This window comes from Pelodiscus sinensis, chromosome 23, assembly GCF_049634645.1.
Source record: "Pelodiscus sinensis isolate JC-2024 chromosome 23, ASM4963464v1, whole genome shotgun sequence".
NCBI lineage: Eukaryota > Metazoa > Chordata > Testudines > Trionychidae > Pelodiscus > Pelodiscus sinensis.
Window position 1 is genome coordinate 23859915 of NC_134733.1, and position 25685 is coordinate 23885599.

General features: G+C 57.6%; 1 protein-coding gene across 2 annotated transcripts in view; it reads left to right on the top strand.

Moving 5' to 3' along the window:
• The window catches only part of RNF207 (ring finger protein 207), a 46116-nt gene that overhangs the window by 2814 nt on the left and 17617 nt on the right, over window positions 1–25685 (top strand). For both annotated transcript variants that reach the window (XM_075906588.1, XM_075906587.1), the window contains exons 3-9: window positions 933–1123; window positions 14859–14991; window positions 21356–21500; window positions 22156–22237; window positions 23075–23150; window positions 23371–23496; window positions 23902–23948. In XM_075906588.1, coding sequence (XP_075762703.1) covers window positions 933–1123; window positions 14859–14991; window positions 21356–21500; window positions 22156–22237; window positions 23075–23150; window positions 23371–23496; window positions 23902–23948 — 800 coding nt within the window. The remainder of the gene's footprint in view (window positions 1–932; window positions 1124–14858; window positions 14992–21355; window positions 21501–22155; window positions 22238–23074; window positions 23151–23370; window positions 23497–23901; window positions 23949–25685) is intronic.

Sequence of the window (25685 nt, forward strand, 5' to 3'; positions counted from 1 at the left end):
GCTGGGACATGCTGCCAGCCCCCCTCCTCCTCCCTTCTACAGAAACACATCTGAATTCTTCTTCTATACCCCTGATAGTAACTAGGCAACTTCAAGGTCTTGCTGTTCCCAGCTGTTAGCGAGCTAGAGAAAAGTTATGTCAGGGGAGGGAAGGGGCTTTTAGGGTGCTTGGGCCTAGAGCAGGGGCGCTTCATCGATCCTTGTGATCTTCCATTCCCCCGAGTTACCTAGGATCATGCCCAGTGACCCCAACAATCTCATGTAAGATCGTCAGTGCTTTTGCGGAAATACTATGCTGCTCCCATTCGGGCAAAAGTCTTTTTCCGAAAAACTTTTGCGCAAAAGGGCCAGTGCAGACAGCAGAGATTTGTTTTCCGCAAAAAAGCCCCAATCGCAAAAATGGCGATCGGGGCTTTTTTGCGGAAAAGCGCGTCTAGATTGGCCACGGACGCTTTTCCGCAAAAAGTGCTTTTCCGGAAAAGTGTCCTGCCAATCTAGACGCGCTTTTCCGAAAATGCTTTTAATGGAAAACGTTTCCGTTAAAAGCATTTCCGGAAATTCATGCCAGTGTAGACGTAGCCATACTTTCTAACACAGGGCTTGTTATCTTAGCAAAGGAAGCTATCAGATTGGCTTGACATGGTTTGTTCTTGACAAATCCATGCTGGCTATTACCTATCACCTTATTATCTTGCAGATGTTTGCAGAGGGATTCCTTAGTTATTTGTCAACTGCCCTGTCTGTGGCAGCTATCAATGGCCAGCCGATGTGTCTAGCACCCAGCCCCCTCTGAGGTGGAGGCTCCTGCAGTGTGACGCGCCAGAAGAGCTATATTTTGAATTGTGCCACACGCACTGTACCCTGAATTAGATTTGGAATGGCTCTGCCTACCCTGCATTTCTGTAACATCGTTCTGTTTCGGTTCCCTCCAGATGTCCGGTGGGATTTTCTCTCCTTTGGAAAACCTCTACGACCTGGATAATGCCCACTGCCACCCACTGGTGTGCTTCCTCTGTCACGAGCAGTACGAGCACCCCTGCCTCCTCGACTGTTACCACAACTTCTGTGCCAGCTGCCTGCGCGGCCGGGCTATCGACAGCCGCCTCACCTGCCCTCTCTGCGGGTAAGAACGTCCAAGCCGCGCTGCCCACAGCACAGAAAGTCGGTGACTCGCCCGTAAAAGCTCTCCCCGGCCTGACCAGTGCCCAGGCTGTGCAGGAACACGGGCAGAGCGTGCCGACATGAATACATTTCACACCTGTCAGAGGAAGAGGACCCCTGAGTGTAGCTAGCCAAATGCAGAACAGACACCCACCTCTGAAAGCTAGGCCCAAAGAGAAAGAGGGGCACTTCCCTCCTGCTCTCAGGCCGAATGCCTGCGGGGTGCCCTGCTGGGCAAGGTTACTGACATTGGCTCATGTACCTGGGTGATGCACTCCAAGCCTGGCACAGGAGCCGGGAACACCCCTGACAGGAAGATGGCTGCTGCAGTGCGGCCGCTCCATGGGTGAGTGGGGGTCATCCCATTCATTTCGCTGAGAGCGGGACCAGCCCCCCAGCGGATGCCTGTTATGAGAGCCTGGGTAAGGGTGGGGGCGGGGCTACATGTGGACCAGCATTGAATCAGCTTAGCTGGTTTCCACGCACACCTCTTCTGATCTGGAGACGCTGAGGGCGGAATGAACGTGTCTTGTCTGGGTGTCATTTAAACTGAGGCCTCCCACAGAACAGCGGCTCTCCTGCTGCACAAGAGGAGTGGCCGGGCACTGGCTTGCAGGGATATAACAAAAGTGTGAATTAAAACTTCCTTTGGTGCTCCCTTGTGCCTCGGCTGGCTCCTAGCCTGCTCCGGGCCCGTTGAGTGTCCTCAGACGCTGAGTATTCCCTTGCTACCGCGGTGCAAGCAGGAGCCCAGGGTATCGCCTCCTTGCCTGGCTCTCTGAGGGAGACTTGCTCAGCACTTGCAGTCTTTGGGTTTGGCACTAGCCCCTTGTAGTTCTTCAGGCTTCGCTGTAAGTTGCAGGAAACTCAGCACCCCCGCTGGGAAGCAAGCACTGGGTTCTGGCCACACTGCCCGGAATGAGAAGAGCTAGTGTGCTGCTGAATGGCCAGTCAGCTCTCACTCACTCCGTCCAGCCCCACCCACTCAGGCGGTTAGAGGGGGTAACCAAATCCTGCCCTCAACCAAAATGTCTGGTAGGTGGAGAGGGGGAATCACGGTTTACGGGGGAATACACTGTGAATGCGCTACAGCTGCATCGCCTGTAGACAGACAGGCAGACAAAGCGCCTCGCAGCCAGCTAGTGGCTTGCCCTTACAAGTCGGGTCCCAGAGTCTGAAAACCCCCGATCTTCATGGAACTTCAGTGCCTCACGTTCTCACGAGTACGCTTCCGATAGCAGAACGGTGGGAAATCTACCTTTGGACTCGGACTGCTCCCATGCCCCTCTGCTTTCTGAGCAGGGAGTCTGCTTTCGCTGCGCAGGCAGGAACCGACAACAGCACGCAGGGCGCTGTGTTCCAAAAAAGGAACGAGACTAGCGGGGCAGCTGATTGTCATTTATTCTCGTGAGTAGGGTGCTCTGTATCAGGCCAATTATAGGTGCCACGGAGTTTTACTGGAGGGCTGGCAAAGGCAGCGCGGAAGCCTAGCGGCTCTGAAATGTGTCTTTAGAGCTGTCCACAAAGCAGTGGAAGAGGTTAGCGTTGTCCCATGCTGGATTTCCCCTCTGATGTAGACAGATCTCTCGGGACAGGTTTTCCAGAAGGGAAATAGAGATCTGATGGACATCCAGTGAGCTTTACAGTTATGACTCTTCTTTTTAGCTGAACACAAATTACAAAGATGAAAATACCCCCACCCCCCCACGGTTTTGATAAAGCCGCGTGGGAAAGACGCCAAGCAATGCCTACAAGTTTGCACAGCTAGTCCACAGCCTAGCACACACTCTTCTCTAGCCACAGCTCTTGTCTTTAAGCAGTTAAAAAACCATCACCGTTCTGGGACACTCATTAAAATAAAGCTCACGGTACTAAGGAGCATCCCGTCACCAACCTGTCTGGGCATCTTGCAGGCAGCACCATTGTCCTGGCAGCTGCTGTGGGAGGCAGGGCAGGGCTTTCACCCCCTCCCCCTTGTAAGAATGAGACCTGAGGCACAGAAAAACTAAGTGACTTGTCCAGGGTCACACAGGCTGTCTGTGGCAGAGAAGGGAACTGCTCCCAGCTCTCCTGAGTTCCAAGTCCTGGGCCAGTCTTCCTGTCCAATTGTCCCATGTGCCTTATTTACTTAGAAGCCGGAGCACCACTGACTTCCACCGAGATTTAGGCTTCAAGTCACGTAAGAACTTTTGAATTGTTTTCCCCCGGCTCTCAGACGTGTGCCCAGGGCGGGTCAGGCTGCTTAGTGGGAAAGCCCCGGGGAAGCTGTGCCTAGCTGCCCTAGCACAGGGCCTGTCTCACCGCATTGGAGGGCCGTGGCATCGTGCTGCCTTTGTGCCTCTGGAATCCGAGGGTCTAATCACAATGGGCTCACAGGGGAACAGCTGCCTCGCACACGAGTGCTACTTATAGCGCCACAAGAATTCAGGAGAGCTCCCTCCCCTCCGCACGCCGGCCAGGGCAGGGGAGGCACCGGGGCACTTCCCACACGCGGCCCCACAAGCCATCACCCCGAGGAATCACTGCAGCCCCGAGGCCTGATCTTGCAAGATGCTGAGCTCTCTGGCCTCCAGCCAGCAAAGCACCCACATGCTTTGGAACAGCCTCCCTGGCGTCCATGCTCCGCACCGAGCAGGCCTGAGCCCCTGGGTGGGGCAGTCTCCTGACCAGAAAGTGACCCTGGCACTGGCGCCCGAGCGGTGGGGGAAGGGCCGGGGGACACCTGCCCGGGCGGTGTCACTCAGGGGTTTGCTTTCTCTCTCTGTACTAAACAAAACTTCTCCTGCGGGACGACCGAGCGACGCCATCACGTCACCCTGCATCCCGCCTGCCTCAACCCTCCCTCCCGGAGCAGCCCCCCTCCCCTGTGCTCCGGGAGGGTGGCTGAAGCCAGGAGCCACATGGCCTCCCCCCTCCCCGCCTCCCATGCTTGGGGTGGGGGGAGCTGCGCAACCTCCCCCTTTCCAAGGTCTCTCCCTCTCTGGTGCTCCGGGGGGGGGGGCAGGAGCCAAGACCCCTCCCTGCACCCTCACACACCCCCTAGGTCTGGAGGAGAGCTGGGCCAGCCTTGCCCTGGCCCCCTCCCTGGCAGCCAGGAGCAGGAAAGAGCCAGAGCCGATGGGTGAGGGGGAAGGGCTGGTGCGGCGGGGAGGGGGGGGGGGACTTGGGGTCAGGGGTTAGGGTTGCCAGATGGCTGAAAGAAAAATACCCAACACCCTCCTCTCGCTCCCCCCCCATTAAAACCCACCGGGAAAAAATTTTGTTGAAGGGGAAAAAAAAGGGGGGGGGGCACCAAAGTTGTTGAGCAAAAAAAAAACCCCTCCGAGAACCTGGAGCACTGCTAGCGGTTACGAGGTAATCATTTAAAACCAAAAACCGAACACGCTCCTTTGGGGGGAGGGGCCAGCCAGGAAGGGAGCCCTGCTGGCCAGGAAGACGGGGGGGGGGAGGTTGGAAGCAGCTAATGGGGGGGGAGCGGCAACGGGGCTGGCTGGGAGAGATGGGGGGGCCAACAGGAAGCAGGGCTGGTTGTGGGGGGGGGGTGTGGAACGGGGCTGGCTGCAGAATATCGGGGGAGGGGGGGACCAGCTGGAAGGGGGCAGGAGTAAGGGGGGATGGGAAGCACAGCTGGGGGGGATCGGGGGCCGCGAGGAAGGGGAAGCGGGAAGCAGAGCTGACGGGGGGTTGGGGGGCGGGAGGGAGGGCAGCGGTGCTGGCTGGGAGGAAGGGGAAGCAGGAAGCAGAGCTGGCGGGGGGTTGGGGGGCGGGAGGGAGGGCAGCGGTGCTGGCTGGGAGGAAGGGGATGCGGGAAGCAGAGCTGGCGGGGGGGCGGGGGGCGGGAGGGAGGGCAGCGGTGCTGGCCGGGAGGAAGGGGATGCGGGAAGCAGAGCTGGCGGGGGGTTGGGGGGCGGGAGGGAGGGCAGCGGTGCTGGCCGGGAGGAAGGGGAAGCGGGAAGCAGAGCTGGCGGGGGGTTGGGGGGCGGGAGGGAGGGCAGCGGTGCTGGCCGGGAGGAAGGGGATGCGGGAAGCAGAGCTGGCGGGGGGTTGGGGGGCGGGAGGGAGGGCAGCGGTGCTGGCTGGGAGGAAGGGGAAGCAGGAAGCAGAGCTGGCGGGGGGTTGGGGGGCGGGAGGGAGGGCAGCGGTGCTGGCTGGGAGGAAGGGGAAGCGGGAAGCAGAGCTGGCGGGGGGTTGGGGGGCGGGAGGGAGGGCAGCGGCGCTGGCTGGGAGGAAGGGGAAGCAGGAAGCAGAGCTGGCGGGGGGTTGGGGGGCGGGAGGGAGGGCAGCGGTGCTGGCCGGGAGGAAGGGGATGCGGGAAGCAGAGCTGGCGGGGGGTTGGGGGGCGGGAGGGAGGGCAGCGGTGCTGGCTGGGAGGAAGGGGAAGCGGGAAGCAGAGCTGGCGGGGGCTTCCCCTCCTCCTCACACTCAACCGACTGAGGGCTCCCAGCAGCAATCGCGGCCCCGCTCCCAGCTGGGACTCCCAGCCGCTCCCCCGCCCCCGCCAGGCTTCCGTCCGGTGCGCAGCCGGAACAATCAGAAAATGCCGGATGTTGCACATCGCACGTCCAGTATTTTCTGATTTTTTTTACCGGACAGAGCCCGCAAATACCGGACTGTCCGGTGCAATCCCGGACACCTGGCAACCCTGTCAGGCGTAGAGGGAAGAGCTGGGGCTGGGGCGGCTTTGGACCCTCTGGGCATGGAGGGGAGAGCCTGGCCCTGGGGGGCCAGCAGCTGGGGGGGGAGAGCCAGAGCAGGCCAGGGCTGCCACACCTCAGCTTGGCCTCTCTGGCGGCCGGGGTCAGGAGAGCTGGGGCTGCCTATCGCCAGGCTACATCTATACTGCAGGCTTTTTGCAGAAGAGGAAATGCAAACGGAGTGCTCATTTGCATACCTCATGCTCTTATTTGCATATCTTCTTCCGATCCTTTTTGCAGAAGAGGTTTTTGTGCTAGAGCCCTGTGTAGATCGGTACATTTGTTGGGAAAAAACCCCTTTTGCACAAGAGCCCTTATTCCTCGAAAAATGAGGTTTTCAGGCTCTTGCACAAAAGGGTTTTGTTCTGACAAATGGCCCCGTGGACACAGGGCTCTTTATCGCAAAAACCTCTTCCACAAAAAGGATTGGAAGATATGCAAATAAGAGCCTGAGATATGCAAATGAGCACTCCATTTGCATTTCCTCTTCTGCAAAAAACCCGCAATGTAGACGAAGCCCCTAGTTAAATTTAAAAATAGAAAATACCTACAGGGAACGGTGTAGGGATGGGTCCCAGTGATTCAGAAGTTCTGGTTAAGGACAGGGACATAAAATCCATTTCATTAGTTAACCGGTTAAACGTTAAGTTAACCAGTCAAGTGACTAAACAGGGCAGGGTTGGAGCGTCCCTCCTCCCCCACCCCCCCGCCTGCCACAGCCTGGCTGCGCCAGCCCCCCTCCAAGGGTGAGGCTGCCAGCTCCCAGCCCACATGGACAAAGCTGCTCCTGGGTGCCGGTTACCCGTTATCCAGTAAACATCGTCTGTTAAGGGTGCTGCTTACTGGGTAACCGGTTACCCGTGCACATCCCTACTTAGAGGCTCTTCTGCCTCCATGACCTAGAATTTTGCTCTCTCTCTTCCCCACTCTAACTCCTAAAGACGAATACGTGCAGGGAGACAGACTCCGTCTCCTCCAGTGTCAATTCTTAAAAGCTGCTCGTGCTGTTTGAGATGGTGCAGCTGGCGGGCCGAGGTTGCTTCAGAGCTCGTTTAACTTGGAACTGGCAAATTAGCCACAATTTAACATCAAAAACCTCAGCCCTCCGCCGCGTCCCCTTCCGCCCCCCCACCCTCAAAACCAACAACAAAAGCATAAGCAGTAAAGAAAAATATCCAAGTACCAGCCACTGTGCGGACATATTTTTGGAATCTCTCATATATACGCTGCTACTTTAAGCACGCCAAGGAAAGTGTTGCCCAGAGCCAGGCGAGACCGGACAAATGTTATTTTTAGGTATTCATCTCTGGCTTTTGTATGTTGAGTGCATTCCAGGGGCTGTTCAGATAGCATTAGAATGAAGCCCAAGGTTATCTGAAAAAAGAATTGCATATTTTAAAATAATGTAATTAAAATAAATCAGCTGGCGTAGACATTTTCTGCAGACAAACCGCACTCTCCCGCATGCCGTGCAAACACCCCCTGGTAGTGGCTCAATATGAACCGTTAGCTTAGGGAAAGTCAGTTGTCTTGGGAGGGGATGTGTGGATGCCAAGAGCACGCAGGCATGAGACACGGGCCAGCATGGAGCAAACAACAGGGTGGGAGCCACAGCGTAGCACCAGCTCTTTCAACAGGCAGGGGTGGCCCTGTGTTTGCAGGCTCAGGAGGGAGTGGGTGGCAGAGCCTCGTCCGGAGCTGGTCCTGGCGTGCGAGCGGCGAGGCTCTGCAGTAAGGGAGCTAGGCCTGCCCCACTGCCCGTGCTGTGCCGGGGATACAGAGAGGCCCTTGGGCAACGGGGCTGCCAGCCTGGACTCTTCCATCGGCAGGATGGTCATTTCTAAGGTGCCCATGGTCTGTTCTGGTGGCCATCGTCTGTTCTGGTTTAACACGTTTCTCTCACTAGAGCAGGGGGCTGCGACCGTTTCAACCCCCGGTTCGCTTTTTGAATGTAAGTGCAACGTACGACCTCCCTCAGCCCAAATACTGAGGTATCCTTCGTGCCCCTTCTCCAAGGCCCTGCCCCTGCTCACTCCGTCCTCCCGTCCCCCCTTCCCCATCTTGCCTCCCTTTCACCAGGCAGGGGCAGAGGTGGGTGCAGGCTCTGGCCTTGGGCTAAGGGATCTGGAGTGCGAGGGGGGCTCTGAGCTGAGCCTGGGGCAGGAGTTGGGGTGCAGGAGGGGGTTCAGGGTGCAGGCTCTGTAAGGGAGTTTGGGTCCAGGGGGCTCAGGGTTAGGGCAGGGTTTGGGTGGGGGGGGGGGTTCAGAGCTGGCTCCAGCAGGGCAATATTTACCTCAAGTGGCTCCTGGGTGGGGGTGCCGTGGGGCTAAGGCAGGCTCCCCCCTGCTCTGGCCCTGCACCACTCCCGAAAGCAGCCAGCAAACTCCCTCCATCCCAAGCCCTTTTCTGTGCCCCCCCCCCATTCTGTGGAGATAGAATACAGGGTAGGTGGGAGAAGGGGCACCCTGACATCAGCGCCCCCTCCTGTACCGCAAGCAGGAGACTCCCAGGGGGGCAGCTCCAAGGCAAAGGGCAGGAGATGTGCAGCAGTGGGGGGGGGGGAGCTGAAGTGTTGGGCTCGAGAGCCTCTTGGCCAAACCAGTCAGGATCCCGTCATAGGCGAGCGACAAGGCGCCGTAGAAGCAAGAGCCCTGGAGCCAGGCGTGCTGGAGACAGAGCGAAGCAGTTCCTGGGAATCGTGGGGCGCTGCAGCACTAGATTGGTGAGTCTGCATCGAGGGGACCAGTGGGCAGATGGCCTACGCCCGACTCTTGAAGGCAGAGCTGGTGGGGCTGTGCAGAGAGAGGGGCTTGCCTGTGCAGAAAGCAACCAAGGCCCAGCTGATTGCCCAGCTGGAAGAGAATGACCAGCCACAGGGCCAGGATCCTGTCCCCAGGGGGAGCAACCAGACCCCTCCTGAGAGTGTGTCAGGCTCAGAGAGGGGGAGGAGCGCTGGAACCCACTGGAGAGATGAGACAGCTTCCCCCAGGAGGCCTGCAAGATGTGGCCCATCTAGGGCAGGGGCCAGCCCAGCGGAGCTGTGGCGGCTGGAGATCCAGCTGCAGGTCAAGGAATTGGAAGTAGAGGATTGAGAGAGGCAGAGACAGCATGAGTTGGCCATGGCAGAGCGGAGAACCGGAGGGGCCCCAGCTGCACCAAGAGTGGATGGGCCCCAGGGTCCCGGGACTGCCAGACGCTTGGAGAGGCTCGTGGTGGCCCAACTGAAGGACGTGGGCAACATAGACGGGTTCCTCAGCTCCTTTGAGAGGGCCTGTGGACTGCAACGGGTCCCCCCAGCTGACTGGCTGCAGGAGCTCATCCCCGCACTGAACCAGGAGGCGACCGGAGTGCTCAGTCAGCTGGAGGACCTACAGCCAGGGGATTACAGCCGAGTCAAGGAGGCCCTGCTGCACAAGTTCGGGCTGACCCCCGAGATGTACAGGAAGAAGTTCCGGGGGGTACAGAAAGGGCCACGGAAGACCTATGTGGATCTGGCCTCCCGCCTGGCGCAATACGGCCGCAAGTGAGTGTCTGGAGTCGGAGCCCAGACTGCAGAGGAGCTGCTCAAGCTGGTCCTGATGGAGCAGTTCTATGAAGCGTGCCCACCCAAACTGAGGCTGTGGCTCAAGGACCGGAGACCAGAGAACCCCCAGGAGGCCGGGAGACTGGCAGATGAGTTCACGGAGAGCCGGTCCGGGTGTGAACGGGAGTCCCGGAGAGAGAGGGAATCACGCAGAGACCGGATCTCGGCTGAGCGACGGAGGGAGTCAACTACGGGGCGAGACCAAGGAACAGGTCGTCTGCGCCCCAGAGAACCAGCCAGGGCCAGGACAGAGACAGCCCAAAGGGGCCCGCAGGGACTAACTTGCCATCGCTGTGGGCAAAAAGGCCACAAGAGGGCTCAGTGCACCAGGTCCCATGACCGGGGACTTTCCAGGGTTAACTGGCTGGGGCGGGAGGAAGGGCAGGCTGCTCCAGAGGTAGGAGCTGGCTGGCAAACCTCAGCTCAGAGTGGGGGGGGGGGAGGATGCTCAGTGCACCTCCCCTGGGAGGTCTGACCCTCGGGAGGTGGATTTCTCCATGTACCGGGTGGGGGCAGGACGGCCCCTGCGGAGCGAGTGCCTCATACCCCTGGAGGTGGATGGTAGGAAGGTGACGGGCTTCTGGGACACGGGGGCGGAGGTGACTCTGGCCCGATCCGACAGTGGCCCCGGAGCGGATACTACCCCACACCCAGCTGACCCTGAAGGGCATAGACGGGTCCCCATTTAAGGTGCCTGTAGCCAGGGTGCATCTGAAATGGGGGGCCAAGGAAGGCCTCAAGGAAGTGGGGGTGCACCCGCACTTGCCCACCGAGGTGCTGATGGGGAATGACCTAGAGGAGTGGCCCCATGAATCCCAGCGGGCTCTAGTCACTGCCCAGAGCCAGAGCCAGCGGGGGGCTGGCAACCTGGGTCCAGGGAAGGACTCCGGGCAGCGTCCTCAGGGTCCCATCCCAGTGGGCACGGGGTCCAGCCAGGCTGGGACTCCGGACTTAGGTAAAGGTGGGGAACAGGTCCCGATCCCTGCCTCAGCAGCTGAATTCCAGGCTGAGGTGCAGGCAGACCCCTCCTTGCAGAGGCTGAGGGACCAGGCTGGCCTCCGTGCAGCTCAGCCCCTGGGGGGAGGTGGCCAGGAGAGATTCCTGTGGGAGCAGGGATTCCTGTTCAGGGAATGGCTTCCCCCCAGGAAGGTGAGGGCACGGGGGGTCCAGCGGCAGCTGGTCGTCCCCCAAAAGTATCGCCTCAAGCTGCTGTATTTGGCCCACGACGTCCCCGTTGGGGGCCACCGGGGGATCCGGAGCACCCGGCTGAGGCTGCTCCAGCACTTCTATTGGCCAGGGATATTTGCAGCCGTGCAGCGGTACTGCCGGTCCTGCGACTCCTGCCAGAGGGGCGGGAAGGCCCAAGACAGGAGGAAAGTGGCTTGGGGGCCCCTACCCCGTATAGAGGAGCCTCTGGGCTCGCTGAGAGAGTTATGGGAGGGGAAGACCTCCCTGGATGGAGCATCGGGGGTGGAAGCTGCCCTGGCTGTCCAGAGAAGGCTCACTGGGCTCATGGCCCCGGCCCGAGAGACCCTGGCCAGAGATCAAGGCCAGCGGAAGGGTGAGTGTGACCCCCGAGGACAGGCCTGTGCCAGTCGCCCTGGAGCGGGGCGGCGAGTGGACAGAGGGAAGCCAGCTCATGTGGGGCCTCGCCACGGCCGGCCCGAGTCAAGGGGAGCACCCATGGCCCCAGGGCGGGTTCCCACGCAGAGGACCCGAACTTCCCTAGGTCACGAGCGGAGTGACCCTGCTCAGTTCGCTCTCGGAGGGGGGAGAACTGTGACGTAGTGGGGGTACCTGGCTGCTTTCTATGCTGGCTCTGTGGTACCACGGCCCAGCAAAACAAGGGATGAGTCATTATGCAAAGAGGGTCTCTCAACTTGTCTGACCAGCTACCCCCCAGGGAGAGAAACAAAGGGAGGTGGATGCTGCCCTGGCTGGGGGGCAGGGCTGGAGGAGAGTTAGTTAGTTTCTGTCTGGGAGCATGGAGGAAGCAGCCTAAGCAACAGGCTGGGGGTTTAGAAGCCCAGACCCCCCCCATATCAAGAGGGGGCTGAGGCATCCTAGGCCTGTCCTGGAACCAGATCACATCTGTGCTGTATCCTGGAGAAGGAATAAACTCCCTCTGTTCTACTGGCTGGTGGAGTCTGTTCGTGCCGCTACGGGGGTGCAGGAGGCGGGGGAACCCCAACGCGTCGTCACAGTTAGACTTTAGCAAGGCAACATGCCCAATGTTGTTGCTGCCTGCTGTGTGCTCTATAATATCTGTGCAAGTGGGGGGTGGGGGTGTTGAGGTAGATTGCCTAGTGGCTAATTATGAGCTGCCAGACATCAGATCAGCAAAAAGAGCATCTTGAGGGGCAATGTGAATCAGAGAGGCTCTGAAAACCAGTTTCATGGATGACCAGGCAGCGATGTGACAATGAAGTGCCCCCCCCCCACCTCGCGCACAGCTGACGCAAACCATGAAGATCGTGTTGTTCTGAAATGGTGCATTTTTATTTGGGAAACTCAGGGAATGGACGCAGAAAAGGCGTTCAGGGCACGAGCTCCGATGGGGCAGGGGGAAGGGGGGAAGGGCAAGCGGCTTATTACAGACCCCCAGTGTAGCAGTCAAAGCAGATGGAGTAGCAGCCTTCTGCTCCAGGAGGCATCCCTGGGAGCTGAGTGAGCAGCTACCCATGATTCCCCCCGTCCCCCGTGCAATCGAGGGTGCCGGGGAGAGGAGGCCATGGAAATGGGTGAGGAGGGCAGGTGGTGGGACTCTGTGCTCCAGATGCTTTTCCTGCACCTCTACCAGGCGCCTCATCAGCTCTGTTTGCCCCTCCCCCTCGAGCCTCAGCATGTCATCCTGCTCCTTACACACGTGTTCCCTGCATGCTCCCCTCTCCTCCTCGGTGCATCTCACAGTGCAGGCAGAGTGGCCGCCACCCCTCAGGGTAGAGCAACTGGGATCAAACCCAATTACAGTTACCCACCCTCCCTGGACTGCCAATGGGAACTCACCAGAAGTGCCCTCCCCACCCGCAGGATTCAGCAGCAATAAGCCCAGGGAGGCGACTGGCTCCAAAGTTAGACAAAGGTCCTGGCTGTCAGTGAGATCGGATCCTCCGCTTGCCTGCTCATCGTCCACAATGTCCTCCTCGCTGTGGCCCCTAGCTGCTGGGAGAGTCACTTGGGAGGTACCCCCAGACAGCTCTGGGACGGTGGTTGGGTCCCCCCAAGAATCCGATGCAGCTGCTCAGAGAAGCAGCGTATCTGTGGCTCTGACCCAGACCAACCATTTGCTGCCTTTGTTTTCCGGGCTGCCTGCTTGGGTGCATTTCATTTTAAACCGGCATCTGGGGTGCCCAGCACACCGAGGGCTGCAGAGCCCAGCAGGCTGTGCAAGATGCCCCCGTATCCAGTTCCGCCCTGCAGCAAGGAAAACAAACCAAGTGCCAGGGAGATGAATTATCCAGCTGGTATTGGTCCAGCACATCTCTCCCCATAACATACCACCTTGCCATGCCAGAATCTTAAGAGAGACCAGCCTGGTGCAGTGCAAAACACTCCCAGGCTAACAAGTCTTCCCCAGCTCTAGCTCCTTTGATTCTCGGCGTACGCACTGCACCCCTTGGTCAGCAAGTGGCCATGTTTTATGAAGCCCAGCCAGCTGCACCCAGGCCTCTAGCTCCATGATTAGTTTGCTGGCAGGGCCACAGCACAGGGAGATGCAGACTGGCGCTATGAAACCCAATCTCTCCCAGGTGACTGGTGGGTGAATCATCATTTCAATCCAACTCAACGTGCTCATTGTCCAGGGGAGGAGACGTCGAAGTTCCTGCCATCTCTGAGAACCTGCACGTGGAGGCACACTCTCCCGCAAGGGCTGGCGGGGCCGCAGTGCGGTGTCCGGTTGCGCTGGTGTCATACTGTTTGCGTTCTGGGTTTGATGGGAAGCGTCACAGTGGCGGCAGTAACGATTTCCACGATGCTCTTAAAGGAAACGGAGGAACATAAGTAAGGGCGTGACTCCTTTCTCTAGCACTGACGGGGAGCTGCAGTCTGAGCTCAACTGTGAGTGACGTTTCTCAGGGGCAGCACTGCTAGGATCTTAATCAACGAGCCTCTGGTTTTTTAGCGGTGCTGCTAAAGCAAGCCAGTGTGGTCAGGGCCAGGTGAGCTGCGAGAAGGCGCCTGGATTCTTAAAACAGCTTCTCTGACCTGATCCTGCAGTCACCCACCCTGGAAGGATTTCACTAACTTTGAATGTTGCACTCTTGCTTTTTAGGGCTCCAACAAAGCGTCCGTATGTCTGAGTGCCGGGACTTCGGCACTGTCCGAGGGCTTTAATGCAGGGCTTTGGGCAATTTCCGTCCTCTCGGAATTCTGTTTACTGCTATTTTGGGAAGCTGTTTGGAGGGTTGTTAGGGGAGGGGCTTCCGTGGTCACCTGCTGCCCGTTGGTTAAAGCTCCTTCCTGAAGAAGTCCCCTCTTGGCTTATTTTGATGTTACTAATATTTCCCTTCTGGGCTATGCTCTGTGGGACTGTATGGCCTGCTCCTTCATCTCTGCAATTAGAGGCTCTCTGTGGTGAAGGGAATCTGGGCAGCAATGTCCAGCGCTAAGCACGTGCCACAAGACTTGTGGAAGTTAAAGGCAAGTCGGAGCATTTCCGACACGAGCAGCCAGCCCCTCGCCATGTGTGCACACTGCACACCGCCCGTGGGCAGAGCCACATGCAGATGGGCAAATTGGATTTAAAGATTAGTACTTTCCTGTTTACGCTGCAAGGGGGGAACAGGCGAGGATTTTACACCCCTGAAATTCATCAAGCACGGCTCTCCCGAGACTGGAATTACTCTGGCAGGAGCCTGTGGAACAAATCACGCAAAGTTTTGATGAGAAAGTCCCTGGAGCTCAGGCTGTTTATTTGCAAATGAGATATTTAAACGGCCTTTCTCTGTGCACCCCACGCAGTAACCTCCTAGGAGCCGAGCCACCGTGTGCGGGATCCCACCCACTAGCACGCAGACATGCTGACGAACCTTCAGAGAGTTCAGCATGCTCTTTGGGGGACCAGCCTGGGCTGCAGGCAGGGCATTGCATTAAGATGGTTCAATGCTGCAGCTTAACGAGAATGCTTGCAGCAAATGGGAACATGCAGCAAGACAGAATGCAGCGCTGATGAAAACACAAAGTTCTGAACCAAAGTCTGCTTCCAAGAATGGGGCATTCCTGGCCAGGAATGCCAGGTGCACAACAGGAAAGCACAGCTCTGAGCCTGGGTGGCTGCATTGCACTTTGCCTTATAGCAGAGGCCAGGAAGAGTCGGGCGGTAGCTTGTCACGCCAGCCCCAGAGGGTGGTTTCCCGTTAACATTTGCTGGTTGGAATGCAGAGCGATACTTGCCTGCCCTGTCTGTTCTGTCCCCTCAGCCACCAGTCCATAGTGAAAGGAAACAACGGGCTGCCGCCTGTGGACCGGCTCCTGAAGTTCCTGGTGGACAGCTCTGCAGAGTGCGAGGAGGATGTTCAGTGTGCAAACTGCGACCAGGAGTGCAAGAAACAGGTAAGAGAGAGTCCTGTGTTATGTCTCCAGCTTCACAGCTGTGCCTCACCCGTTGCAGAAGGCAAAGGAGTCCACAGCCCTGGTTGTGACGGCGCGTTGGGGTTTTCCCGTCTCCTGCACCCCCGTAGTGGCACGAACAGACTCCACCAGCCAGTAGAATAGAGGGAGTTTATTGCTTCTCCAGGATACAGCACAGCACAGATGTCATCTGGTTACAGGAACTGGGGCTAGGAGGCCTCAGTGCCCCCGCCCCTTGAGATGGGGGGTGTCTGGGCCCTACAATCCCAGCCCCCTCCCTAGCTCCTTCTCCCCTGCTTCCCAGACAGAAACTAACTAACTCTCTTCCAGCCCTGCCCCCCAGCCAGGGGCAGCATTCCACCTTCCTTTGTTTCTCTCCCTGGGGGGTAGCTGGTCAGACAGGTTGAGAGACCCTCTTTGCATAATGACTCATCCCCTGCCCTGCTGGGCCGTGGTACAGATAGCAGCCACTGGGGGTCACCCACAGCCCCAGCATAGCAAACAGCAAGGTACCCACACTACGTCACACTGGTCCAAAAGGCTTCCAGACTACAGCCAATAATTCCAAACGCAAGTCCCACTTAGGCACCTATGTGAGTGGCCTGGTTTTCAGACGAGCTGAGTTTTTTTCCTGCCACGTTCTTGTTGCTTAGAGGGTCTTTTTTATGATCTCCCCAAACAGACTGTGTTTGGCTCCTGAACAGTGTCAGCATCACGTCCTAAAGCCAAGCCAAACTGGGAGAAGCACAACAGGGTGTATGGATCAGGAATTGGTTAAAAGACAGGAAACAAAAAGGCAGGCATAAATGGTCAGTTTTGAGAGCGGATAGGGGTAAATAGTGGTGCCCCTCAAGGATTTGTCCTGGGACTAGTGCTGTTCAACATACTCATAAATTATCCAGAAAAAGGGGTAAATAGTGAAGTGGGGAAATTTGCAAATGATACAAAATGACTCAAAACGGCTAAGGCCAAAGCTACCTGTGAAATGTTACAAAGGGATCCCACAGAACAGGGTGACTGGACATATAAATGGAAAATGAACTTCCAAGCTGATAAATACAAAAGTAATGCACATCAGAAAACATAATCCCAACTCTCTATAAAAAGGATGGATCTGAATTAGCTGTTACCACTCAAAAATCTTGGAGTCATTGTGCATTGTTCTCTGACAACATCTGCTTCCTGTAAAGCGGCGGTCCAAAAAGCTAGCAATGTTAGGAACTGTTAGGGAAGGGAGACATAAGACAGACAATATCGTAATGCAGCTGTATAAATCCATGGTAAGTCCACATCTTGAATACTATGTGCAGTGCTGGGCTGGCTGTCCCATCTCAGAACATTGAATACGGATTGAATCTCTCTAGTCTGGCACCCTCAGGACCTGATCGTTGCTAAACTAGAGAATTTGCTGGCCCATGGGAGGTCAATATTGTCTAGCAGCATCGCCATCACCTCCACTGCTCACTGGGCTCTTAGAAGACATTTCAGGGTAAATTAGAGCTAAACAGCAGCACAGAACACTGCGAGCCAGGGCTGGGGGCTGCAAACAAACTTTCTGGGACTGCGGTTGGCCACACCCATGATAAGTGGACGTCTGGCGAACTAAACTCATGCCGGACCACGGTGTTGCTGGACCAGCGAGTGCCGGATTAGAGAGGCTCCATCTGTTTTAGAATTGGAAACACTCCTGAGAAGGGCAACAAAAATGATTTGGGGTGTGAACAGCTTCCATACGAGGAGAGAGGAATAAGACTGGGACGTTTCAGCATGGAAGAAAAATGACGGTGGCTATGACAAAGAGCTATAAAATAATGACTGGTGTTGCCCTTTCACAACACAAGAACCAGGGATCCCCTGATTCAAGTAAGAGGCAGTGGGATTAACACAAATGCTAAGAAGTCCCTCACACCGGGCCCCGTCAGCTTGTGGAACTTTCTGCCTGAGGATGTTGTAAAGGCCAAAACTACCACTGGCTCAACCCCCGCACCCCGCACTAGATACGTTCATGCAGAGGTGACAGAAGTGGGGACACCCAGGTGTGCAGCTTCGGCAAGAGCTGGCCGAGCTGAGGCAAAAGCCATCCGGGGACTAGTGACAGAGCCAGCAGGGACCCAGGTTGCGATAGGAAAGCATCTGGCAGACACGGCAAGTGACTTACACCGCTGAGTTCGCGGAAGACAGGTCCTTCAATGGCAATTAGCCAGGGTGTCAGGACAGCAAGCCTGTGCTTTGAGTGTCCTTTAATGGCCAGAAGCCAGGACCAGACAACAGGTATTACCATGTGATCATTTCTCCATGCCCCTGTGACGGACCGGGCCGTGTCTGGGCACAGCTGAGGGCGTCCGCTCAGGGTGAATTGCTCGAATCCGGGGCTCCTTACAGCCCCCGACTGGTGACCTCTCCACACAGGCCACAAACCAGTCCCACAGAGCGCTTCAGCAACCCGCCTGAAGCCTCCTGAGCAAAACCCCTCCGACACCCCAGCAATATCCGTGCCCCAGATGGCCCCGGGCCTCATATACAGGTGGGGGGTCCTAGCACCCAATCCCACCTACCCCGAACAAGTTCTGTCCGGTTCCAAGAAACCAGCCACAGATCCCTGGTCAATTTACCCTCTGGACCTTACCCACAAATCACGCTGGGCCAATCCTTTAGAATCTATATCTAAAGGTTTATTATTACAAGAAAGAAAAGCCTGAGAGTAAGGTTATTAAAGTACAGTACGTTACATGCACCGAATCTCCCAGTTCTCGATGCAGGCTCTAGCAGAGATGTTGCAGCTGCTGGTTTAAAAGTTCTTATTGCACATCCTACGATCAGGATGGGTTCACAGGTCTTCCGGGCTCTTCAATCCCTGCAGTGCTGCCTCTGGGATGAAGTGCTGAGCTGAGAACAAAATGGCATCGACCACATGGCCTCTTTATACTCCTTCCTGGCCTCTTCTGGTCTCAGCCGGTCACCTGGTCCTCAGCCTCTCTGTGTTCCCTGCTGGCTGCTCTCAGGACAGCCCCCATTCTTTGGGTGTGTCTTTGGCCCATTGAGAACCATTGTTCCACAGGTAATTAGCATGTCCACAGGCTCCACAGGCTCGGCCCTGCCCAATGCTTAACCACATGCAGGGAAATCTTCAGTGTCCATACAAGTACATGCTAATAATTGCACACACAGACATTATACAAACACATGAACAGCGTATATAGGATTATCAGATAATAAACTTCTATTCAATACCCCACATGGCTCCCTTTTATACCAATTTCTGGGGCCAACACCCCCACCTAGGGGTGCAGCAGCGATCTGGCTGCTTCCCTCCAATTCGGTAATGTGACAGCCCCTCTGGGGCACCTGGCACTGACAGAGCCTTGGTCTGACCCAGCCTGGCAGCTCTTATGGGCAGGGTTCTGGACCAGCCTGCCAACCCCCCGAGCCCCGAGGGGGACAAGAGGACTGTTTGGTTCCAGTCAGCCAGTCCTCGGCCTCTCTGCTGAAACGGTCCACAAGGGAGCCACTTAGCGCCCATCGTGGCAGTGGGGGGTTATGGGATATGGCTTCCTGCCTGCTCAGAACTGTAGCGCCTGCTCTCAGCCCCAGCTGCTGGCATTCCTGGCCTGGACAATCACAGCAGGGAGCTGGAAACGAGGCTTCCCTCCTCTCCCCAGTCCCCTGCACTAGCCAGGCGGAACCCCATGCCCAAGGATTAGGCAGGGAGAAACCACACACCTGCCCGTCCTGCCATTGCTCGCAAGCCAGAGCTGCCCGTGGGGTGACCTGTCTAAGCACATGCTCAGTTAGGCTGAAGGACTAAAGCCACAGAGAGTCTCTGTCCCATCCCCCCCATCCTTCCCTTGCTGCTGTGTCTGCACGGAGCCAAACGGCACGAGCCAAAGGAGAGCTGGGCAGCATGTTTCACCAGCTCAGAGAAACATGGCTGCACTCAGAAAACACCCATGTTTGGGCAGTGGTCCCTGTATGCTGTGGGCTTGCACTCAGGGGAGATTCCAGTGCCACCCAGCTGATCAGCAGAGCACTCACAGCTAGGCTTGTGTGTCTCCTGCTAGTGCACATTGGCACATGCCTGGCTGCACATAAAATGTATTCCACACATGGATGGAAAAAATCCACACCTGGGAAAGATTAGCGGGAACATTGGTGTGGGGACGGGAGGGAGCGAGGCTGGAGGCGTGGGCGTAGGGCGGCGGCTCTGGACTGGGGTGCGAGATCTGGGTGGAAGTTAGGGACTTAGGAAGGGGCTCAGGCTGCATGCAGGGCGCTTACCAGGGGCAGCGCCCATTTGGTGTGGTGGGGGGTAAGGGGGTTCCATGCAGCCCGCACTCGCCTGCCACGATTCGTGGCCACAGGAGCTGCCCTCCAGCTGAGAGCAGCGTGGGGATGAAGGGGCAGGAACGTCAGCCCATGGAGCCACCTCCCTCTGCCCGCCGGGAAGGGCTCGCCCAGAACACGGGCTTTGTGGGTTACAGCCCAGGTCCCCCCAGTTTGAAGCGCTGGGCTGCAGCCCCTACGACCCTTTCTGGACCCCGCCCTGCTGCTGAGGCCGGAGCAGTGTGGCTTTCCCCGGGCCACAGCAGCACCACGTGCAGCAGCCCCGAACCCCTGCACGGGGCTTGTTAGGCAACTGCACAGCTGTGCCACTCGGAGGGAGCCCTGCGTTTGGATTCACTCCCAGCTTCAGCGCCCCAACAGGAGGCTTCCTGTGTTGAGGGCCTTCCAAGTAGGGCTGCGGCCAGCATGTCAGGTGGCATTTGCTCCCTCGCCTTGGGAACCGTTCCTGCATATAAGTTAAGCTACAGAAGGCACATGTAGGTACTGCAGCCACAGGCATTTCAAACACCTGTGCACCCTGTGGAACTCCTTGCCAGAGGATGTAGTGAAGACTAGGACTTTAATAGAGTGCAAAAAAGAGCTAGATACATGCCTGGAGGTTAGGTCCATCAATGGCTATTAGCCAGGCTGGGTAGGAATGGTGGCCCTGGCCTCTGTTTGTCTGGAGGTGAGTGACAGGGGAGGGATCCCGTGACAATTAGCTGTTGTGTTGCCTCCTTCTGGGGCACCTGGCACTGGCCACTGCTGGCAGACAGGACACTGGGCAGATGGACCATTGGTCTGACCCACTCTGGCCGTTCTGATGGTCTAGCATGGGATACATGGCACCAGCACTCACAGGCACCTGCGAGCGTCACCCTTCTGGAATGTATGGAAACGCATTTCTCTACCCGGGGTGGCTGTGTCATCGCTACCCTCCCGGAGAGACCAAGCGCGGAACGTGCGGCTGATTTAGAGCTTCACGGAGACTCCTGCTTCCGAAGATGGTGCCATCAGCTACCCCTTGGGTGCTGGTAGGGAAAAGGCAGGGCAGACCTACCACTGCCTCTGTCCCAGCATTCCTGCAGCTACCCACATGCTCAAAGCCTTCCCTTCCCCTGCTGCACTGTCGTCTCAGGCTGGATTTGGGCTGCCTGGTTTTCTTCCCTGGGCGTGGGCTGCAGTCTCAGATGCTGCTGCAGGCCCTGCCAGCAGGCCGGTCACCTGCGGGAGGTTCCGCTCTTCTCCCAGCGCAGGGACGTGCGACAGCAGGGAAGCGACCCAGCAGGTGAGGAGGCAGGAGCGTCGTAGGACAGCGAGTTGGCTCCCCCTCAGGAGACCCTGTCTGCCCAGGCGAGCTGGTAACTAAGCCACGGGCTCACTTGGGGGCACTTAAATCGCCTGATGGGGGCACGTGACCAAAAGGACTAGAAGCTGTAACAGGCAGGGGCGCTCACGCCCTGGGGGGCAGCCGGACAAAGCTGGCTGCAGGAGAGGAGAGACTCGGTGACTCAGACGCCGTGTACCGGGGGCGGAGTTCCGAAAGGCCTCCGGCTGACCCCCAAAGGTGCTCAGGCATGGGAAGGCAGCGGAGGCAGAGACAGAGCTTCCATTGCGAGTCTGCTGTGGGCTGTGGAAGGCAGCGTGTCACGGCGTCACAACCCTTCGCAAAGCCCCTATGCTATGCGCTTCTCAGACACGCGTCCCTGCCCACAAAGTTTTGCAAAGGGTAGATGAACAGGTCTGAGGCCACACCCTGGGCCTGACACAGCTCAAGGGAGGTGCAGCAGGCGTCCAGTACGGGGAGATGCCGGGGAGGGTCCAGCAGGAGGCGCTCGACCGGGGCTGTGACGCTCCCCGATGCCGTTAGCCACAATGCTGATGCCTGCCCGGCTCGTCCTGGTCCCTACTCTTGGCCAGGGCCGTTTCCGCCCAGAGACAGACCGACACCCTCTCAGCTGAGAAACGCCCTCCCGAGAGCTCAGAGTTCAACCCCCTTTGCGGCTTGTTCCCCATTTGCCCCCAGGAGATGGACACCATGTATTTCTGCAACACCTGCAACCAGCCGCTCTGCAGCAAGTGCCGCGAAGAGACCCACAAAGCCAAGATGTTCTCTCGTCACGAGATCGTCTCCTTGACGAAGCGCACCAAGGACATCCACAAGAAATGCTGTGAGTACCTCCCCCCGCCCTCGCCCCCGGGCAGCGCCACAGGGAGCAGGGCCTGTCGGCACCACTGGCCCAGCGGGATCCAGCATCTCTCCTCTTGGAGTAGCAGGCACCGGCCAGGAGCTGGACCCTGCATTGCTGTCCCAGGTGGGGTGCCAGGCCAGGAAGCTGCATGGGGACCATGCAGCTGGCAAACGGAGGCAGCCACCCCCCAGCTTCTACAGGAAGCAAGGCTGCACCTGGCTAACAGGCAGCACGCGCTGCGCCTCCGTGCAAAGGACTCCGGGGTAAGCACAGAAGGCTCCCTGCAAGGTGCGCAGGTGAGGAAAGCATTGATTAAAAGGGCTATGCCTTGGGCAGCAACCTGCCTGCAGCCTCCTCCAGTTGGCCTCATGGGATGCCCAGCCAGAGAGCCTGCAGGTCCAAGCGGTGCCATCTGAACAGAGGGGCAGCGATAACAGACCGGGGCCAGGGGCTATGCTGTCAGAGATGGGGCACCTCTCAAACCCGGGAGGAGGGACATCTCCAGCCTCAGCGGGGTGGGCACCCCCTGCCGCTCCGCTGAGGACGGAGACGCCCCTAGATTCACCTGCCTAGATTCTGCGGTTCTCTCTTCCGGGCGCTTGTTTTACTCTGGGCTGAATTTGTTTGTTCCCAGCTCTTCATGAGGAACCTTACATCATGTTTTCAACCGAGAAAAAATCCATGCTCTGCATTAACTGTTTCCGGGACATGCAGGTGTAAGTAGCAGAGTGGCTGGCTCCCGGCCCCTCACCTTAGAGCAGCCGTAGCCTGCACCCCCTTTTCAAATTCCTTCCTCAGCTCCCCGGAGGCTGGGGGGAGACGGAGTGCGGGGGGGGGGGGGCTGCAGGGAGGGCATGGTCGCTAAGCCTGAGAAACAGGCCTGGGCTGTCGTTTGCAGAGGTGACCGTCAGGCCCAGCAGCAGCTGCCATCCTGGTGCCAGGCACAGAGCGGATAGGGCCCCTGGGCGCTGGAGCGGCCCAGGGAAGGGACAGCGCGAATGGAAACAGATCCAGAAAGCAGCAGCACTTCTCAGCTGGAGCCGCGCCCCGCTCACCCGGCGCTGGAGCTGTTCCAGAACAGCAGCGTTTGCTGGACCTGGGGGAGCTTTTTCTAAAGGGGAAGGAGGGAGACACGTGGGCAGAGGTCAGGAAGCAGCAGCAGGAGCATTTACATTAGCAGGCTGAAACCCACAGCCCCCCCCAGGCTAAGAAAGCCACAGGCAGGGGACCCAGGCAGAGTAGCAGGAGATGGGAGAGTGCGAGCAGAGAGATTCTGCTTTGGGGGGCAGACAATCGGCACACGACTGTGAGCCCGGGACTGTGTGTCTGTCTCCCAGGCAGCTGACAGATGGGCAGGGGGAAGACCCGGTCGTTGTTCCCCTGCTGCCGCAAGAGGCCCCGGTTCAAGCACCTTGCTGCTCCAGTCTGCAGGGGACTCTCGTTAGTGGCCGGGCAGCTCTAGCCTGGCCGGACTAGAGGAGAGGAGGAAGAGCGACGAGCAGCTTTTGCAGGCTTCTGGCTGCTCCTCATGCCCAGGTCTCTGCCTCTTCCAGAGAAAGCCGAGCCCACTGCATTGACATCGAGACGGCCTACATGCAAGGCTGCGAGAAGCTCGACCAGGCTGTCGTGGTGGGTAGCGTTTGGGAGCTGCCTTCTGCGGGTCAGTCTGGGGCTGGTTTATCACCGGAATTGCGGGGGTGCGGGAATGGCTCTGGGATGGCTCCGTCCGCTGTACGGGAGTGAACGTTGCTTCATGGCTGCGGGGGGTGGACAGCGCCCAGGCCCGGGCCACGTGTCCTGGCTCAGTCACTGCTTGCCCCCGACTCCCCCACTGTCTCATGCTCCCTAGGCCGTGAAAGAGCTGCAGACGTCCACGCGAGAGGCCATCGTCCTGCTCAAAGCCATGATCGAGGAGGTGCGCAACAGCGCGGACGAAGAGAAGACCTCCATCAACTCGCTCTTCAGTAGCATGCAGGTATGGAGCAGCTGGCCGCGGCCACGGCTGGCCCTTTGGTGGGCTGCCCAGAGAACAGGCTTCCAAGCGGCACTGCCCGGACACTGCACCCACATGAGGGGGATCAACAGCCAGCAGATGCTCTCAGAGTGCGGGAATTATCCACCTCGGGCCCCCTTCGCCTCTCACCCCCACTGGCGGCAGGGGCGCTCCCCCGCCTGACAGGGAGAAGTCAGAGAATCAGCTTCTCCCATCTGTTCTCCCAGGCAGAGGGGCATCTCGGCACCTCATTCCCCACGGGGCGGAGAGGGGTGAGAGCTCAGCAGTGGACTCGAGAGCAGGGAGACTGTTTGCGCTCAGCCTGGGCCTGGTGAACGGCAGCAGCTCGCTAGGGAAGCTCTGATCATTGTCTTTCTCCCGCCGCAGGAGAAACTAGCAGAAAGGAAAAAGATGCTTCTGAAAGCTGTTCAGAGGTAAGGCCAGCCAGCACCGTCACAGGGACTACCGTTTTAATGGGGAGCTTTAGTAAGCTTCTGCAAAAATCCCAATCTCTCATCTGGGTCACAGAATCCGCATGCAGAGGGAAGAGCAACAGATACGTTAACAGGTAAGAGAAAGCGAGAGGGGCAACTCCTCCTTCACACACCTGCCACGGTTAACGGCAGCTAGAGCAGAGCGGAGGATTCCTCTGTGTTGCTGCTCTGCTTTCAGAAAAAGAGGAAGAAGAGCGGAGGCGTTTGCAGTAAAGTCCCCGGCTGCCCCTGTCCCTTTCCATTCAGAGGCAAGAACTTCTACCGCAACAAGATCAAGGACCGTGTGATAAACTTCAATACGTTGTTGAGGGTGATTTTGTTCTCCCGGACATTGGGCTTGTCTTCACTTGCCCCGAGATCGATGCTCTGGAGATTTAGACCCGCTAAATCAAACCCTGGGAGATCAATCGACCACTCATGATGCGCACACCCCCCCCCCCCGGGTTGACCCACGTATGCCACCGGGTCACGAGGAGTCAGGGAAGTCGACTTGAAGAGTTTCTCATGTCGACCTCCCCCAGTGGGGATGCTTCGGAAATTCAACCTAAGGTACCTCAATTCCAGGAACTCCATTCTCATAGCTGGAGCTGTGTATCTTAGGTCGACTTTCTCCCGTAGTATAAACCTGGCCTAGAGCCAGCTGTCAGCATTTGTGGCTGCATTACTGATCACTTGCTCTCTCTCTCTCATTCACACACCCCATTTCACTGGTACAGGTTGAACCTCTGTCTAGTCCGGCACCTTCGGGACGTGACTGGTGCCAAACCAGAGAATTTGCTGGACCACAGGAGGTCAATATTGTCTAGCAGCATCACCAGCACTTCCACAGCTTGCTGGGCTCTCAGAAGACACTGGGGTAAATTAGAGCTAGATAGCACAGAACACGGAGAGCCAGGACTGGTGGATGTAAACAAACTTTATGGGACCGCGGGAATCATGGCCACACCCCCGCTAAGTGGACACTGGCTAACATCATGCCAGACCATGGAGGTTGCCGGACCAGAAGCTGCCGGGCTAGAGAGGTTCAACCTATAGCTGACCGAGCAAGCCGCCCATTAGTGTCAACATTTTTGTAACTGATAAACAGAAAAGTTGGTGCAGCTAATATTAGCGAGCAGTCCCTCTTCCCACCTGCAGTCCTGCCCCTTCCTCTAGGCCAGCTGTCCTGTCTGCATTTTGGACATTAGCAGCCCTGCAAGTAGGGTGCCAATTGGTGTCAGCTCCATAAGACGCGATGAAGGGGCTAGTTCGGCAATGGACAGTTCCAGGTTTTATTCTTTTCAGTCAACGTTTTTACAAAGTTGCAAACATTTCAGCGGTTGTTTTGCAGGCTGAGCCTCAGCGCAGGCAGCTCGCCCAGCAGAGGGGACAGCAACAAACCAGCGAGCTGGGGCACACGAGTTGATCTGGATTGTTGCTCTTGCCTCCAGCTGCAAGAACTTGCATCCCAGTTTGAATTTTAAAAAAGGATTTTCCAACAATACAAACGTCCTCATGCCTTGTGAAATATTTTACTGTTAATACAAATGAGTCACACGACGTTTCAGGTACTTAGTCAGCACCCAGACCATTAAACAACATGGCGAGCGCTGTGTTCTAGCCAGCACCCTCTCACTCCTGGGTTTTTCCAGTCGTCTAATCCACAGCCCAGGTTATACAATAGTGACCCTGAGCTGG